Genomic DNA, 18,982 nt, shown 5'->3' with positions numbered 1-18,982 from the left:
AACAAGACAATTCATATTACATTTGCAACATTTTCTTAAAAAGTAAAAATGCATCACACTAGTTTCACTTCAACACTAGTTTGACATAAGTTTGGAAACTGTTTAACAAGTAACTGGCGCCACCATCTGCGCGATTATTATTAAACAGATAGATGCGTGATGTAGAATTTTTAAATGGCAAGACAGCTTAAATATGCTTTAAAATAATCTTATTTACCTAATGATTTTTGTTCTAAATAGATAATAGGCTATTGATCGTTCAATCCAGTAAAATCATTGCACTTACTGAAGATGATTCTGACTGTTTGTATAATCTTAATACGTAAAACAAAAAGTTATCACATACAGTCAGTTCACCCAGTATGTTTTCAAATAAAACTTAACATATGTATTTTTAATGCATCCCAAAGAGTTCTCAGGTAATTAAACCCATTGGAATACAGCTAGCTCCAAACAGCCAATCCCGTGCTCTGCTCGCCGTGCATTGCAAGCGCGTCAGCCAATCAGAAAGATCCAGCAGGAATACGCTCACGCCATTGGTTTGCGACGTCAATCCGGGCTCCGTCGAAAAGCCAGTTCAGTAGCCGAAAGGTACCAAGATGGCGGAGGTAAGTTGGAAAATAGGGGGAAGCCGTCATATTTTGTTCGTTAATTTCTCTTTGCACAATTCATAAGTTTGGGATTTCGATGTGTGATTATATGTAATAATGTCTTATCTTTGGATAAAGACTGGTTTTGTAGAGATTCAAACGGTTTTGGCCGTTATAACGATGTTTAAGCGTCGAGCGGTCCGATATTAGGCGTCAGATCTCAAGCCTCAGCGAGCGTCGCGCGCGTCGCGTCGGTTAGTGAGTCGCGAGACCGCTAGTTTATTTTATTAAGCCCATTTTTTCATATTTTTAATTATCTTCTATTCCCGTTTTTCGACTATATAACGTACTTCTGTGTGGTTTCAGAGTAATTTTTTTCTTTGCTGCAGTAACGTAACCGGATTGATGCTGTGAAGTGACGACCTCAAACAACTATTTTTTATTTTTTTAAATAAAACATGTATTATTTTATAACTCCTCATGGCTGTATTTTGTTTAAAAGACTCTGAATAAATACTAAATATTTCTTTGACTCGTTAGTCACCTTCACAAACTGATTATGTTGTATATTTCCAAATATAAATTATGTTAATAAAATTGTGAGTCACTTCTTTTATCTCAATTAATATTTTTTTGTGCATTTATTTATATATATATATATATATATATATATATATATATATATATATATATATATATATATATATATTAATTATAGTCGGAATTATTTTGTATATCATTGGATTGTCATGAGTGTGAATGAAATTAATATACGTAACGATTCATACTCTCGTTAACAAATAATATACTCAACTGTTTTAACAGTAGTAGTAATAATAATAATGTTTTTGAACAACAACTATTAATCAGACTATTAGAATCATTTCTGGAGGATCATGTGACACTGAAGATTTAAAGTAATGATGCTGAAAATTCAGATTTGAAATCACAGGAATTAATTACATTAAATTGAAAGCAGTGATTTTTAAATTGTAAAATGTTACTGTTTTTGTTGTACTTTGGATGAAATAAATACAGGCTTGTTGAGCAGAAGAGACTTCTTAAAAAAACAAAAAACATTACACATCTTACGGTTCAAAATCTTTTGACAGTTAGTGTATGTATAATATATTTAATACACCAATTTTTTATATGAAAATTCTGAAAAGTTGTTTGAATCAATGATTCATCGACTCTTCTTCAGCCGTTTCATTACTGGATGAAACTGTGAACGATTCTCTTGAGTTTATGATTGACAAATACATTTTAAAGTCCCTTTTCAATAACTTTGACACAAACGCTATTTGAAGCGCAGTCACTTTCAAAAGGTGATTTGCTCTGTTTTGATCGCTTCCAAAGACATCAAAGTTTATATCTGAAGTATAAACTTTACCCCAGTTTTTCTGTGAAGATGAAAAGACAGTTTGTGACTGTTTCTTAACCAAACAGTTAGAACACCGCTTTAAATGAGATCGCATGGGTGTCTAAATCGAGATATTAGCTTAAAAAAAAACATTTTAAAATGACTAAGACTTTGAAAACTTGTTCCACATTTTGAAATGCATCCTATAGTTCTGCAACCATAACAATAATTATAGAACCTGTGGAAATTTGGTGGAAATTATGCTGTAATTATACTTTAAATTTCCTAAATATCTCATGTATTATTTCCTTTTGTAATTTCAGGCTTCCTTGGGAAGTACAAGCCCAGGTAAATATTCCTCTGAATTTATTTCATAATGTTTATATGTGACCCTGGAGCACAAAAAAGGTATTTTTTTTTTTAAATTGAGATTTATACATCATCAGAAATTTGAATAAATCATCTTTGAAATCATCTTTCCAATGATTTGTGGTTTATTAGGAGGACAATATTTCGTTGATATACAACTACTTGAAAATTGTTAAAATTAATTCTTATCAATGCATATTACTAATCAAAAATTAAGTTTTGATATTTACGGTAGGAAACGTACAAAATATCTTCAAGGAACATGATCTTTACTTAATATCCTAATGATTTTTAGCATAAAATAAAAATCTATAATTTTGTCCCATACATTGTTTTGTTGTCTATTGCTACAAATATACCCCAGAGACTTCAGACTGCTTTTGTGCTCCACGCTCACATACATAATTATTATATCTAATGTGAATAAATATAATTGAATACTACATTCATAATATACATTATACATACACTATTTGTAAATTTGATCTTTTCAGTTGGCTCTTTGTCATCGGAAGATCACGATTTTGACCCGACGGCAGAAATGTTGGTGCACGATTTCGATGATGAGCGTACGTTAGAGGAAGAGGAGATGAGGGAAGGCGAGTCAAGCCGGAGCTCGGAGATCGATGATCTGGAGAAGGTTTGCTTTGATTATTTATTTTTTTGTCTTTCACACGTTGATTTCATTTAGAGATTGTGGTTATTTTTATATTGTGGCTAATCACAAATATGTCCAGGCTGCCAAAACCAAAACTGTGTGCATTATCAGTGTGTTAATGTCGTGTGCGTCTGTAGTCTACTGAATTGTGTGCAGTGATAAAGCGCTGAGTTTAACGTCTGTGTTACAGGAGGGGAGCATGCCGCTGGAAGAGCTGCTAGCGTTGTACAGATATGAAGCTGCAGACAGCGCTGTCGAAGGGTCCAGCGTGGACAGTTCATCTGTAGAGCTGACCGATGAGCTGCCCGACATGACGTTAGATAAAGTAAGTCACTGTAACGAGATCTTAAGATTTATTGGTTAGTTTATTTATTTATTATTTTGGTTGACTGTTTTCTTCTTTATAAAGTGTTTTTGAAACAAGTCTCTTCTGCTCACCAAGGCTGCATATATTTGTGACCTTGGAGCACAAAAGTGTCAGTTTTTCGAGATCGAGATCTGAAAGCAGAATAAATCATCTTTCCATTGATGTGTGGTTTGTTAGAATCTTACAATATTTGTCTGAGATGCAACTATTTGAAAATCTGGAATCTGAGGGAGCAGAAAAAATCTAAATATTGAGAAAATCATCTTTAACCTGTTAAATGTCACCCCGTCCCGTACTCGGGACGCCTATGTTGACTATACTATATTACAATCAAATCTAATCTAATCTTGACAAACTATATATCGTTGGAAAGGTCTAAGACTCCCAAATATATATTTTACCAATATTTTTGGTTAGAAATTATGTAGGAAAAGTAATAGATGAATTTATGACAAGAGTGCACCCTCAGAAATCTACATTACAAAAGGAGCTTTGACCTTTGTTTAAAAAAAAGACTTCCTCGTTGCCTTTTTCTCTATCACTTTTTAGAAATCATCAGAAGTTGTATATCACTTGAAAACATAAAATCTCAAAATTCATCCTTCAAAACCCATTTTAAAATCAGACATGGCATTACAATGTAAATGCTACATCAAAATCATATTACAAAATGTTTTCAGACATGAATTAAAAAAATTTAGGTTTGTATCATGCACATTCAAGTCTATCTTCAAAAACGTGAGTGACAGTTAACAGGTTAAAGTTGTTCAAATGAATTCTTAGCTATGCATATTACTAATCAAAACTTAAGTTTTTATATTTATCATGGTAGGAAATTAACAAATTATCTTCATGGAACATGATCTTTACTTAATATCCTAATCATTTGTGGCATAAAAGAAAAATCTATAATTTTGACCCATACGGTGTTTTTTTTTTGGCTATTGCTACAAATATCAAAAATTGAGTAAAACAGCAGTATTGTAAAATGTTATTACAATTTAAGGTAAATGTTTTCTGTTTGAATATAATTTAACTGTGATGTACAGCTGTATATTCAGCATAATTTATCCAGTCTTCAGTGTCACATGATCTTCAGAAATCATAATAATATGATTTACTGTTCAAAAAAAATTTCTGATTATTATCAATGATGAAAACAGTTGTGCTGCCCGAGATTTTTGTGGAAACTTCGATGCATTTTATTTTTCAGGATTCACAGATGAATAGAAAGTTAAAGAGAACAGCTTTTATTTGAAATAAAAATCTGTAGTAACCTGTACTGTGTACTGTCACCTTTGACTTATTTATGCATCCTCGCTTAATAAAGAAAAGTACTTGCATTACCATTGAGGTCTTACCGTGTCCACAAAATTTTAAAGCAGCACAACTGTTTTCAACATTGACAATAATCAGCAATGTTTCTTGAGCAGCAAATCAGCATGTTCTTTCAAGAGCATAAAGAACCTTTGAGCAGTTCTGTATATTTTTGCTGTTCGTTGACTACATGTCATCTTTTTCTTGTAACAGGAGGAAATCGCTAAAGATCTGCTCTCTGGAGACGATGAAGAAACACAATCCTCTGCCGATGACCTCACACCGTCTGTGACATCACACGAAACCAATGATTTCTTCCCCAGGACTCTTCGCTGTAAGCACATAGACGTTGTAGACCTTTGCTATCTCTTACAGTCTGTCCTTTATGTGTCCGATTCTTCTGTAGTGCTCAAGTCTGCTTTAACTGTTTTCCAGCGAATGTGGTTTACGATGGAGACAAAGAATCTGAGGGTGAGGATGATGGTTTGAGTCCTGAAGACTCTCGTAAGGTGAGGAAGATAACTTATTAGATGCTTTTTCTGGTGGCTAGGCTTTGTTATTGTAGTCTAGAGTCATACTAGACAGTCTTATTCAACGTTTGAGTTTAAAAGGGGATGTTTCTTATCCTTTGTGCGTGTCGTACAGAGTTCAAAACAATGTTAATTATATTAATTTGTGTTTTCACAGGAGATCATGGTGGGATCTGAATATCAGGCAGAAATTCCTCCTCTCACATGTTATAGTGATCATGAAAATGGTGAGTTTATATAATAATGAAGGGTGTGACTTAATTAAATTAATTGAAAAAGAAATTCTCCATCTGCAGTTTTTATACATGCAGAAAAGCCATTTTTTGGAGATGTAGAAAAGTATTTTAAATGCAGGTTTTCCTTGAATGTGTTTTTCAGTGTATGCAGAGGAAGATCAGCTGCTTTGGCAGCCGGATATCTTACCCGAGCCGAAAGTCAAAAGCTTCTTGCAGGACGCTCTGAGTGGGGATGGAAAGATGGACGGAGATGCCAGATGTTCTCTGGTCAAAGACAACGAGCAGGTGAAGTCACAGATCTGTCATTTTACACAAAACACACATTTGTTGCACCTGATAATGAGTGTCTAGGCCTGTCGCAATAATCAATATATCGACTTATCGTGCAATATATGCACATGACATGACATTGATGCCATATATCGCCCATTATATTTACTTAAAAGTTGATGTCACCATGTTTCGTACATTCCACTTGCGCCTGTGTCTTTTGCAGCGTCTCGTACAAAACATGGTGCAGTCGTCAGGAGTGTGTTCAAATTAAAAACATGCTTCTACTAAAAAAGTGTTCATCTGCAGATTTGGTCTTGTTTAGGGATCTGTGCCTTTGTGCATGCAGATATCTGACTGCTGAGTAGTGATTATTTTTTCAATATTAGTGTGCTTCCTTTATTTATAGAGAAAAGAAGGTCTGGGGAAAATCTGTAGATGGAAAAATCCTTTTTTTTCCCCCTGACTATTTAAAAAATAAACAATACTCGTTACTTTGCACTTTTTTTTGCAAAAAAATAAAATAAAATTAAGGTTTTAAAGGCATGTAATATTTGGATTTCCATGATCTAAATATTCTCAAAAATTTTAAGTTTTTTGTCATTTGGAAGTGTGTAGGCCTTTTCATTTTATGCTGTTACATTATGATTTTATATTCAGTAACATAAAATGGTCTTTAAAATGACAGTAATATAGATTATCGCAGTTATTTCTGGGGCAATATATTGCACAACAAAAAGTTATGACAGGCCTATGAGTATCCACTAAATTTGACTGAACTCTTCATATTTATTCATCGACACTTAACCCTGTAAAGTCTTACATATTAAATAAAGGTCAGTTTTTTGTTTTTTTTATGAACCGTTTGAGAATGTACACAAAAAAAAAAAAAAGGCCTATGTTTTTTGAACTTCACATTTAATGCATCAGACTTTTAAGACTCTGATATAGTGAGAATATGAGTTTTATTTAAAGTCCCAAACTCTAAAATAGGCAATTCAGTGCGGATGCTTATTTTTTACTGGACAAAAAGTGATGAAATTCTGATGCTTGTAATGTAAATCAATGAAATCAAGTGATGTAAATATCAGTCATCACTCTATAGCTCCAATAATTTCTCATGTAAGAAAATGAATAGTTGATTAAAAACATATAATGCAATGCAGCCCAATGCTGACTGAGAGATAAAGAAATAAATTCTCCTGAAGAGATGTGAGATGTTTTGGAGGCTTGAGAAGATCATTCCTCCACTGAGGAAGAGTGGAAGTTAAAAAAACATTCTTCTTATGTTTACACGATAAGAATCAGTAAATATTTGACCGCAAAAAGACACTTTGAGCACGAGCTGAAGCTGGACGTTAGTACAATTACACTAAAAGACCTTTCACTTGCTAAAAAACTATTAATCAGATGACAGAAGGCATGTAGGAGATGTAGTTTGAAATAAGTTTAACAGCAAAGTTCTGGTCATGTAGAGACCTTGGAAAAATATTCAGTAGGCTTTTTGGGGGTTAACTAACCTGTTTGTTTTCTCCAGGCTTTATATGAGCTTTTAAAATGCAACTATAACATCCGGGAAGCTCTTGAACGGTATCGCAGCAACCTCAAATCCTCGAAGGGTAAGTGGAAATATTGTTGTTTTGCTACAGTGGGCTTGTTGAAAAATAAACGTATGTAAATCTTGTTTAGACGAGATGCTCCCGTGGTCTGAAGAAGAGTGTAGGAATTTTGAACACGCTCTTCTGTTGTACGAGAAGAACTTCCACCTCATCCAGAAACACAAAGTAAGAGCCGTCTTTTCTCCTGCATTTTTTATTTGATTTGAGTCAGTATTTGCATAATTCAGATGTCAGTTCGTATTGTATACATAACATACTGTATACATACAAATAAATTATGATATAATGTAAGGTGGGTCTTTATTTTTTCCATTGGGATTTGATTGTGTTATAAAATGTCAGGCTATAATGTCAGTGAAATCTTTCAAAGAGTCTTTGATTTATATGATCATATTGCTCCAATAATTCCTGATTATTAAGTTGCATGCAACTTTTTTTTCTTTCAAGGTGAACACACGAACAGTGGCAGAATGTGTTGCGTTTTACTACATGTGGAAGAAGTCCGAGCGATTCGAATTTTTCGTCCAGCAAAACCGATTCGGGAAGAAGAAGTTCAACAGTTATCCTGGCGTCACGTGAGTTTCCTAATGATCTTCTGTCGAGTGGATGTTAAAATGTTCAGTGTGAATAAGGGTTGGGTATATTGTTTGATTTTGATCAATGCTTATCGATTCTGATTCTAATCGATTCCCAGTTTCAATTCCGATGAAGTCAAAAGTTTAGATATCAAATGTGTTTATTCTGTCTCTCTTTTTGCAAAATGTTTGATTCCTGCTGAATACCATGAAAAAAAACTGGGTAAATCAGTGTTTTTGAACGAATCTCTTAAATGAATGACTCAAAGACAAATGGCTACATTTTTAACAGCCCCGTTTCGGTGCACACAGGAATTGATAGGCAGAATTAAAATTTTAATCCAATGCCAATTAACCATTTTTTTTAGCTAGTTTTTGCGACCCTTTGTGTATGGATAAATATAGCAACTTCTTTGGACAAACCTTATCCAAGTTCTCATCTTGCCTGCTGATATTCATCTATATTCATCTTTATATAGATCAGTGGATTTGCCATTATGATGTCATCTGGTGACTTTTAGCTACTTTCAGTTGAAAGCAGTTTGCAACACTGTGGATTCCTGACTTTAAGTATTCGATTCTGGAATTGGAATTGATTTTGATTCCCAACCCTAAGTGCTAACTTGATCCAGAGTGTTAGAGAGTCAACTGAAGGCTGATTCTTGTGCAGGGATCTGATGGACCGGTTGGTGGATGAGGCCGAGGGTTTGGTGGATGGATCTGCATCTGTGTGCTCCAGCGGCAGGATCGAGTCTGCAACCGAACAACAGCTCAACCTGCTCAACTCCATCACAGCCAGTGACCTCTCCGGTACGTTACTGAAGGTTTACTTCATTACTGTGTTAATGCTTTGGTAACAGACTATTAATGTATAAGGCAATAAGCCGTGTGTTACAGTAATGCTTCGTGTGATAATGTAGAAAAGTGACTGTAATGCACTGCTTGTAGTGGCTTATTGATTTTCTACATATTTAACTACAAATTAACAGCAAAATATAAGATGCCAGTGTTCAATAAATAAAATACAAAAAGAAAGTAGAAAACTAGTTAATCAGGCATTGGCTGAGCTAGTCTTTCCAACATCTATAACTTTTTTTTTTTTTTTTTTTTAAATGGGGGGGGGGGGGGGTTCTTAACTAAATATGGGAACCAAATATGTAAAGGACTTAATGATATCTGACTAAATATTGAAAATAAAGGGAATCCGCTCACATTAATTTCTATATTAAATTTATGTATACTTTTTTATATTTAATCAAAAGAAATATTATATGAAGTATTATAAAAAGCATATATATATAAAAAATCAAGTTACTACAACGGTGTAATTTATAAGTGTTTTTTTTTTTTTTTTTTTTACATTTATTTGAATTTAGCAAGGATACATTAAACTGATCAAAAGTACCGGCAAATACATTTGTGTTTCAAATAAATGCTGTTCTTATGAACTTTGTTTATTATAGAATCCTGACAAAGAAAATGTATCACGTTTTCAACATTGTTTCTTTCATTGAAATGTTTCTTGAGCAGCAAATCAGCATATTAGGATGATTTAATATCATATTATAATAACATTTAATCATGGATAAAATGTGACAATTAGGACAGGAGTAATGATGCTGAAAATGCACAGAAATAAATGACGTTTGACAACATATCCACATAGTAAACTGCTATTATAAATTGCAATGATATTACATTTTTTCATCCTGTATTTTTGCACAAAATCTGTTAACAGACGAGTTTAACCTTTACCTCTTCCTCCAGCGCTGACAAGCACAGTGGCGTCGGTGTGTAACCCCGCAGACGTCAGCTGTCTGGACTCCTACAGCTTCTCCTCGCTGGACGGCCTTCACCGCGGTCCCCTGAGCCACGAAGAGCCACTCAACTACTCCAGCGACGGAGACGGAGACTGCCTCAACCTGATGGAGACGGGCTTCTACCACTCGGAGCTTGGGCAGATCAGTGTGTGCGGCGAGGACTGCGAGCGGCCCCCGGCCAAGCGGATGAAAATGGGCCTGTCGGAGCCCTTCATAAATGACAGCAGGAGCCTGGCCGTGGATTTCGAGGGCCGCACGCACCACATCACAAGTGCCAAAATGGCGGTATCGGTCAGTGACTTCGGCGAGGCGGGCAGCTTCATGGGAGCACACACACTACATCAGCACACACCGCTGCAGTCGGAGTAACACGAGTGTGACGACGCTCACGGGACTAGCTGCAATCCAACATGTACATAGGCGCATATTCCTTCAAATATTTGCTTTATTTTGGTTTCTGATTATATATGTGTGGGTGTATATATGTACAGAATCTTTTCTTCGTTTACTATGACATCAGTGATGTCTAATTGTACAGACCTAAATCTTGATTTCTCAAGAGCTAATACAGCCATTTATTTTCCAGTCTTGAATTCTTCGGAAGTGTCATAAACGTGTCCGGATACTGTGGAAAACTTGCATACTTTGAGCCGAGGGCCATGTCGATTGGCTGTCAGCTCAGCCTCTCCTCTGTGGTTCCCATCAGTGTTTACAGGCGCCTCGGCTCAGCCTTCGTCTGAACCGCATTTACGACCACTTCTACGTTTCGTAACGCACCATTTTGAGCACAAGAACCCGGAAGAAGTTGACAAACTGCAAAAACAAACCTGCGAACAATTGAAAGTGGTTCATGCTAATTTATATATATATAGGCTCTAAATACAAGAGGTATTATGACGCGTGTGATTTTTAAAATGTTTTTTTTTCTACTTCTACGCATATTTATTTAGCAGTCGGTGTTTGGCTTATTTATTGCAAATATAGACCACTGGACTGCATCATGCTTGTTTTTGTTTTCCGAAATGGTTTGTCTGTTGTTATTTTTTGTGTGTGTTTCGATATTTGGAGATCACTATTTATTGAAAAACCATTTTGCAGGGATTTCTGGCCATGGGAGCAGAAGCGGCCCGCAGTTTTACCCCTCTGTTCCCTTCAGTGACTGATTATGCAACGTAGTAAATGATTTTTCTGGCACGGTGTTCGTTTGCTGCAATCACTGACATGACGTTCATCTATGCATCGAGAGTCGCTTACGGATGAAACGGATCATTTCGGACCTCGTTTGCTCATATTTTTTTTTTCAGCTTTTCAGAGTTTTACTTTACACTCTCTCGTATGGCAATAATTTGTAAATATGTAGATACCTGAACATACCTTCCTGTTTTTTTTCTTCCTCGGCAAACAGACTTGAACATGAAGATTTGCTTTTGAGTCTGCGTATGCCACAAGAATGCCTTCTCGACTTCCTTTACTGTCCGTTCGACGCTTTTCCTCATAAGAGATTTACTTAAGAAGAGTTTATTTATTTATTTATTCACTCAGCTGCAAGTGAGTGTAGTGTGTTAGCAGGACGAAGAGCTTCACAGGAAGTAGCGGAGATAGCTGAATGTACAGTATTTTCACATCTTAGGGATTTACTGAACTCGAATGTCTCTTGGTTAAGACAGAAGCCCGGTTTGTAGTGTTGCCCTCATTGAATCCACCTGGAAAACGCTTTGGGAGGCGATCTGTTGGACGGCTCTGTAAAATCATGTTTTTCCTCGTACCTGCAGCCAGAATCCTTCTTATTTTAGATTTTATTTTTCTGTCTTGACATACTTGAAGGATGTGTATTGATCGATTTAAATACAATATTCTCCAATTCAGTCCTGTAGGTTGTGCAATTCATTCCTGAATTGAAAAGAGCTTTAGGAAATTGTGTTGGTGAAGTAATTTGTCCAAAGTTTGTATATATATATAAAAAAAAAAGTTAATGGCTTAAAATTGAAATTGTTATGTTGTGATGGTTGTCTGCTTCCAGGGACAAAATGTACATTGAAAAACCTTCCCTTAACTTATAATGTTTTATGCTTTTTCATATTCAGTTGGCTTTCATTCTCTTTTCATGCTTTTTGGAGGGGGAGAGTTACTAGGTAAATTTTGATGTAATTAAAATTGTGTTAAATAGACAATCAAATGGCGATTAATATTGGAAAAGGAAATTATCATTCTTAATGTTTGTACATAGACACCGTTCTTGTTTCGTTTGTTTTATTTTGTATTTTATGTTGTACTTAACTGGTAAACCGTTCCAGAAATAAAGTTCTGGAGATATTATAAACGTGTTAAATGAGTTTATCCATATACTCGATTACATTTGATGCCTCTGGATCTTTATTTGCCATAATAATGCATCACAAGATTGTCCTTATTGTTTTTTGTTGTAATTTGATTTAGCTTCCTCTAATGCTTTTACAAATGTCTGATATCAAATGTTAATTTTATGGAAAGAGGAACAGATAAGTAAACACATCAGGAAAACTTTAGTTTAGTCAGATTTTATTGTACAAGAAGACATCAGAACTTACTAAGTATTTCACTTTGAGCTGAGACACTCTAGGTAAAAACAATAAAGGAATAGAAATGTGTCTTTCCATCAGTGTCTCATCAATGGATGCTCTGCAGTGAATGGGTGCCGTCAGAATGAGAGTCCAGACAGCTGATAGAAACATCACAATGATCCACGTAACTCCAGTCCATCAGTTAACATCTGGAGAAGACAAAAGCTTCATGTTTGTAAGAAACAAATCAGTTATTAAGATGTTTAACATTGCTTCTGGCTAAAATATGAATCCATTATAACGCTTCCTCCAGTTGAAAAGTCCATCCGTTGTTGTCTTCACTCATTAAAATGAACCCACGTATTAGTTAAGAGCTGTTTTGGCTTGTAAATGATGCTTGATCTGTACAGATTTCTCTCCTGTTACAGATAAGATAACTGAAGTGTTTGACTATGAAAACCAGCAGTTTTCGCTTCACTTCGTCATCATCGGAAATCTTCATCGGAAAGCTAAGCTAAAGCTATACATCCTCTGAATAAATAATCTTTCCATTGATGTGTGGTTAGTTAGGATCGGACAATATTTGGCCAAGATAAAACTATTTGAAAATCTGGAATCTGAGGGTGCAAGAAAATCTAAATATTGAAAAATCATATTTTAAGTTGTCCAAATGAATTCTTAGCAATGCATATTACTAATAAAACATGACGTTTTAATATGTTCATGGAACATGATGTTTACTTAATATCCTAATGATTTTTGGCATAAAAGAAAAATCTATAATTTTGACCCATACAATGTATTTTTGGCTATTGCTACAAATATACCCCAGAGACTTAAGACTGCTTTTGTGCTCCAGGGACACATATAGATAATACAAACTATCTTTTTTTTTTTTTTAAGTAAAACCTTTTTAAAACCATTTTGATATCATATTCCTGATAGCAGACATTCACAGCTTGTTCTGTGGATGAGAAGACACTTAATAGTCTTATGTTTTCCTTTATAACTGTGGATGGTAAAAATTGTAATCAAAATCACAAACATAAGTCAATAAAAAGATTGAAATGCATTCAGGTATTAAGGAATACCACATGACAGTAGTAATAACCTGTTCTTCATTATGAAATTGCATGAGATGTAAAAGAAAGAACTTGTGCAGTACTCAAGTTTTTAAAACACTGATCATATAAAACAAAAACTAAGTCTATTATTATGTATAGTAATATTTATTATTATATTAACAATATTAATTACAATAATGATTATTATCAGTGTTAACATTGAAATAATTATAATTATTATTCTTATAACTGTTTATTATGTAACTAGTAGTCACCAATACAGCTGTAAAACATTAGCCTAATAATTTAAATCATATTTAAATATGTAAATACTCATACTATTATGTTTAGTAATATTTATTATATTAATATCAATATTAATTATCGTTGTTAACATTTAAAATTAATTATAATTATTATTCCTATAACTATTTTTTATGTAACTAAGGAGGACTACTATACAGCTGTAAAACATTAATAATATGAATCATATTAAAATATTAAAAAACTCGTCCTAAAGTAACTTGTCTTGGAATAAATTGTTCACTTGACGAAGAGTTCTGGAAAAACAGAAACTCAATTCAGTTACTGTGAACAGAATCTGGACTGATATTTACTGCAAAACACTTGAAACATTATTAATTATAACCATCGCACCTGCCCAATTAGAAGTCACATCTAATGTCACTAAGCCCCGCTCACTTTTTGTTAATATTTAAATATGTCGTATGTATACTTTTCTGATTGGAGGACACGGAGAAAAGGCGTGCCCACAGCGAAATCCAAATAATGTGATTGGACCGTCTTTAGTCCCGCCTCCACCAGCAGCAGACAGAGATGGACGCGTTGGTGAACCGTTCCACTGCGTCGCGTTCGGTTCTGCGTTCATAACCGTTAAAGTACGGGACTTCAGCGCGTTTGATTAAAACAAACGCAGTTCATCGCTTGTTTCCATCGTACTGGGATCTCAAGCCAGCGAGATGGCAGACAACGGCGGCTGCGTGACGCTCCGCGGCGCTCTGATCCGGGACCTGCTGGACTCCAAACACAACGTGCTGTTCGACTGCGACGGCGTCATCTGGAACGGAGAAACAGCCGTTACTGGAGCTCCGGAGGTGGTCAGTCTGCTGAAGCAGCGCGGTAAACGCGTGTTCTTCGTCACTAACAACTGCACCAGGCCGCGGGAGAACTACGTGCAGAAGTTCAGCCGCCTCGGCTTCACTGACGTCGCGGAGGAGGAGATCTTCAGCTCGGCGTACTGCTCCGCCGCTTACCTGCGCGATGTGGCTCGGCTGGAGGGGAAGGTGTACGTGATCGGCTGCGGCGGGGTGATGAAGGAGCTGCGGGACGCCGGGGTGCCGGTGGCGGAGGAGGAAGACGCGGAGCCGGGCGCCAGCATCTACACCTGTCCCCTGGACCCGGATGTGAAGGCGGTGCTGGTGGGATACGACGAAAACTTCACTTTCATGAAGCTCGCCAAAGCCTGCTGCTACCTGAGGAGCCCCGAGTGTCTGTTCCTGGCCACTGACCCGGACCCCTGGCACCCGCTGAGAGGAGGCAGGGTCACCCCGGGTGAGTCAGGGCTAAGGGAAGCTTCATGCATCATCCTATTAAAATCCGAAGCAGACATTGTTGATGTCTTGAGAGGAACTGGATACATGCAACTACGTAATTTAATTACTAAATAAATGTAACCTTAATCTGTTACAAAACGTTCTATTGCTTTAAAAAAACACTAATGTATCTGGAGTTTTAGGACTGTTTTATTTCCTATTTAGTTTTATGTATATGCTTTAGTTCTTTGAGATTTACTCAAAGTACTCAATTGTAATCTGGTACATTACTTTAATAAAGTAATTTAAATAGTTACACTACTTCTTAAATTTTAGACATTCCTGGAAACCCTTTTACAATTGTCGAAATCCATCATCTAGGAAAATCACAACAAGAAAGTTTTGGGTGTAAATGTGCTTGACTAGCATTAAATTACACTAAGCATATAATTTCTTAAAGCAAAATAAAATGTGGAAGAATCAAGTTAAAAAAAAAATATTTAGAAAGAAAATAAAGCCATTTTTAAGGGCTATTATGAATTTCTGCACTGACATTTTGATGTTAATCACTATAACTCTCATTGCTTGCAATGCCAAATAGGTTTATTAATTAAAATAAAATCAAATGTATATTTATGATGTCATATTTTTATGGATTCTGGCTTTTTAAATCATGGTAACTACAAATTACTTTTTTAATACACTCTTCACATTTCTTAAAGCAAAATAAAACCTTACATTTATGGTAGAATCAAGCTTTTTTTAATTTTATTTTTTATAAAAGAAATCAAGCCCATTTGAAGAACTATTACAACTTTCTGCATTTTGACAATTTTTATGTTAATTCAACGTTTTCTCCACCAAAACAAACTTCACTTGTAGAATAAATTCATTTTTTATAATATTTAGTAATATTTTATAAATCATGGGAACCATAAGCAGGAAGAAAATAAAAATGAAATTTTTTTGGCAGTAAGAAAACAAATCCTGTTTTTGGTTTGAGATTTTTCTGCATTCTTTTTAATCACAATTCACATTATAAAAAAAAAAAACTCCCATTCCTGTAATGCAAACATAAACACATTTTTTATAGTGTGTATATATATATATATATATATATATATATATATATATATAATTTTATTATTATTATTTTTTTTCTGCATTGTGACTTAATATTTTTCGGTTTCATTTGAATGAAATTCAACACTGCTGTATCCAATAAAGAAACAAAAATACAGTTTTTTAATGTAACATTAATTAAAGGCATTTTTAATGACAGTCATGAGAGTTTTGGGTGTAAATGTGCTTAATTATCATTAAAAAACACAATGCAAATCACTGCTTAAAACATAAATGAATATATGGTTCCCACATAAAAACATTGTTTTCTAGGATTGGAATAAAGGATAAGACATTGTCGTCATGAACTACTAAAAGGGTCATGCAAAACAAATAAATCAAACAGGAAAATGTATTTGTCAGAAATTGTTTAAATTTGAAAATAATTTGTTTAACTAGTTAATATTCAGTTTAATAACTAGTTTTTGTATCTTTTGATTTTGACGTGAAAAGTGACATGGACATGTTTCCAAGAGGTTTATTCTGTCTGAAATCTGAAGTTCCTCAGTTGCTCTAGCTCTGCTGAGCTGTTATTTCGGCCTGTTGTTTGAGTGACTCTAGAAACACATGGACGATTCACAATGAGGCAGCCCCGCTTGAACACAGTCAGAAGTGAGTGAACGCTCTGATTGGCTCTGGTTTGCAACATCTGTTGCAACAAAACTAAATTGAAGCCCCAAATCAAATAAATAAGAAACTAAGGCTTTGTCTGTGCTCTTTCCATTGAAAATGAGAGGCAAGCACTGCATTTTAATCATGATCCAAACAAAGATGTTGCATGCATGCAACATGAGCAGTTTTTAATCGAAATAAGATTGTGTAATTTAAAAATTTGAAGCAAAAACAGAATGGCTTGACTTCAGTTTTGTGAAACTATACATTAAAATATCTGCATGAAACAGAAACTGCAGACGAGCTGAATGAGACGCAGACTCACTCTAACAGCAGGAGGCGCTTAAAGCGTTTCCTTAGTTACCACTGTAACAAAGCACTTATGAACACTGCAGCAGGCGGAGCTTAAAGCGTTTCCTTGGCTACCGCTGTAAACAAGGCACTCATGAACACTGCAGCAGGCGGAGCTTAAAGCGTTTCCTTGGCTACCGCTGTAAACAAGGCACTCATGAACACTGCAGCAGGCGGAGCTTAAAGCGTTTTCCTTGGCTACCGCTGTAAACAAGGCACTCATGAACACTGCAGCAGGCGGAGCTTAAAGCGTTTCCTTGGCTACCGCTGTAAACAAGGCACTCATGAACACTGCAGCAGGCGGAGCTTAAAGCGTTTCCTTGGCTACCGCTGTAAACAAGGCACTCATGAACACTGCAGCAGGCGGAGCTTAAAGCGTTTCCTTGGCTACCGCTGTAAACAAGGCACTCATGAACACTGCAGCAGGTGGAGCTTAAAGCGTTTCCTCGGTTACCACTGTAAACAAAGCACTTATGAACACTGCATTAGGCGGAGCTTTAAGCGTTTCCTTGGCTACCGCTGTAAACAAGGCACTCATGAACACTGCAGCAGGCGGAGCTTAAAGCGTTTCCTTGGCTACCGCTGTAAACAAGGCACTCATGAACACTGCAGCAGGCGGAGCTTAAAGCGTTTCCTTGGCTACCGCTGTAAACAAGGCACTCATGAACACTGCAGCAGGTGGAGCTTAAAGCGTTTCCTCGGTTACCACTGTAAACAAAGCACTTATGAACACTGCATTAGGCGGAGCTTAAAGCGTTTCCTTGGCTACCGCTGTAAACAAGGCACTTATGAACACTGCAGCAGGTGGAGCTTAAACCGTTTCCTCGGTTACTGCTGTAAACAAAGCAGCGCTGACCTTATGTGCTTTAATATGCTACATACAGAATCGGAATTTGTTTAGCATCTCAACTGATTTGAATCGTCACACATTTTAATCTATTTTCAACCGGCTCACTGTTAATCTAATAAGTAACCTAATAATAGTCCTAATAAGAAGAATCTAACAGACCTACATTAATTGGAAATGCCAAATGCTATAAATATTGCCAATATTAAAAGCTTTTGACCATATTTCCCATCCCTAGCACAAACACAGATTTTAATGTTTCGGTATGACTTTTTCCCAAGGTTTAACAGACACGGGAGATTGGTTGTCATTTAGAAGTGAGATCTTTGATTAATGGTGCTGCTCTGGTGTGAATGTGACGCAGGGTCCGGCAGCCTCACGGCCGCTCTGGAGACGGCCAGCAGCAGGAAGGCCACGGTCATCGGGAAGCCCAGCCGCTTCATGTTCGACTGCATCGCCAGCCAGTTCGATGTGGACCCGGCGCGCTCGCTGATGATCGGAGACCGGCTGGAGACAGACGTTCTGTTCGGCAGTAACTGCGGCCTGACCACAGTGCTCACGCTGACCGGGGTCTCCACGCTGGAGGAGGCGCTCGTATACAGAGACAGCCAGGAGCCGCAGAAGAAGCACTGCGCTCCTGATTACGTGATTGAGTCTGTGGCTGACTTCCTGCAGGCTCTAGACGAGTGACAGCTGCACTGTTTCTCAACGTCTGAGAAAACACCACAGAACTCCACTCAGACATACGAGACCCTGGAGCACAAAACCAGTCGGTAGGGTCAAGTTTTCTAAATTGAGATTTATGCATCATTTGAAAGCTGAATAGATAAGATTGATGTATGGTTTATGATCAAACAATATTTGGCTGAGATGCAAATGTTTGAAAATCTGTAATCTGAGGGTGCAAAAAATCTAAATATTGAGAAAATCATCTTTAAAGGTGTCCAAATGAATTCTTAGCAATACATATTACTAATCAAAAATTAAGTTTTGATATATTTACAGTAGGAAATTTACAAAATATCATCATTGGACCTGATCTTTACTTAATATTCTAATGATTTTTGACCCATACAATGTATTTTTGGCTATTGCTACAAATATACCCCAGAGACTTAAGACTGCTTTTGTGCTCCAGGGTCATATTTCATCCATTTTATTTTATTTTCCTGAAAGGTA

General features: G+C 36.1%; 2 protein-coding genes across 2 annotated transcripts; both read left to right on the top strand.

Annotated features, from left to right (window-relative positions):
- The first annotated feature begins 552 nt into the window (after positions 1–552).
- Positions 553–12,341, top strand: mier3a (mesoderm induction early response 1, family member 3 a). The gene is made up of 13 exons (XM_026274182.1): positions 553–608; positions 2,277–2,301; positions 2,817–2,962; positions 3,171–3,305; positions 4,878–4,998; positions 5,100–5,173; positions 5,352–5,421; positions 5,573–5,715; positions 7,238–7,319; positions 7,390–7,484; positions 7,767–7,894; positions 8,565–8,704; positions 9,662–12,341. Exons 1-13 carry the CDS (start codon positions 600–602, stop codon positions 10,081–10,083), a joined length of 1,590 nt encoding a protein of 529 aa, XP_026129967.1. The 5' UTR covers positions 553–599; the 3' UTR covers positions 10,084–12,341.
- A 1,493-nt stretch (positions 12,342–13,834) lies between these two features.
- pdxp (pyridoxal (pyridoxine, vitamin B6) phosphatase) lies at positions 13,835–18,656 on the top strand. Its single transcript, XM_026274181.1, has 2 exons — positions 13,835–14,890; positions 18,168–18,656. Exons 1-2 carry the CDS (start codon positions 14,299–14,301, stop codon positions 18,491–18,493), a joined length of 918 nt encoding a protein of 305 aa, XP_026129966.1. The 5' UTR covers positions 13,835–14,298; the 3' UTR covers positions 18,494–18,656.
- Positions 18,657–18,982: the final 326 nt, after the last annotated feature.

Source organism: Carassius auratus, chromosome 10, assembly GCF_003368295.1.
Source record: "Carassius auratus strain Wakin chromosome 10, ASM336829v1, whole genome shotgun sequence".
Lineage (NCBI taxonomy): Eukaryota > Metazoa > Chordata > Actinopteri > Cypriniformes > Cyprinidae > Carassius > Carassius auratus.
Note: the sequence above shows the minus strand (reverse complement) of the source record. Positions and strands in the feature narration are given on the sequence as shown.

Bases quoted from the DNA above. Each gene is read 5' to 3' on its own strand.
- mier3a (XM_026274182.1), top strand. The intron at 7,320-7,389 runs GTAAGTGGAAAT...AATCTTGTTTAG, and splicing joins CAACCTCAAATCCTCGAAGG to ACGAGATGCTCCCGTGGTCT. The intron at 8,705-9,661 runs GTACGTTACTGA...CTCTTCCTCCAG, and splicing joins CACAGCCAGTGACCTCTCCG to CGCTGACAAGCACAGTGGCG.
- pdxp (XM_026274181.1), top strand. From the start codon at position 14,299: ATGGCAGACAACGGCGGCTGCGTGACGCTCCGCGGCGCTCTGATCCGG. The intron at 14,891-18,167 runs GTGAGTCAGGGC...AATGTGACGCAG, and splicing joins AGGAGGCAGGGTCACCCCGG to GGTCCGGCAGCCTCACGGCC.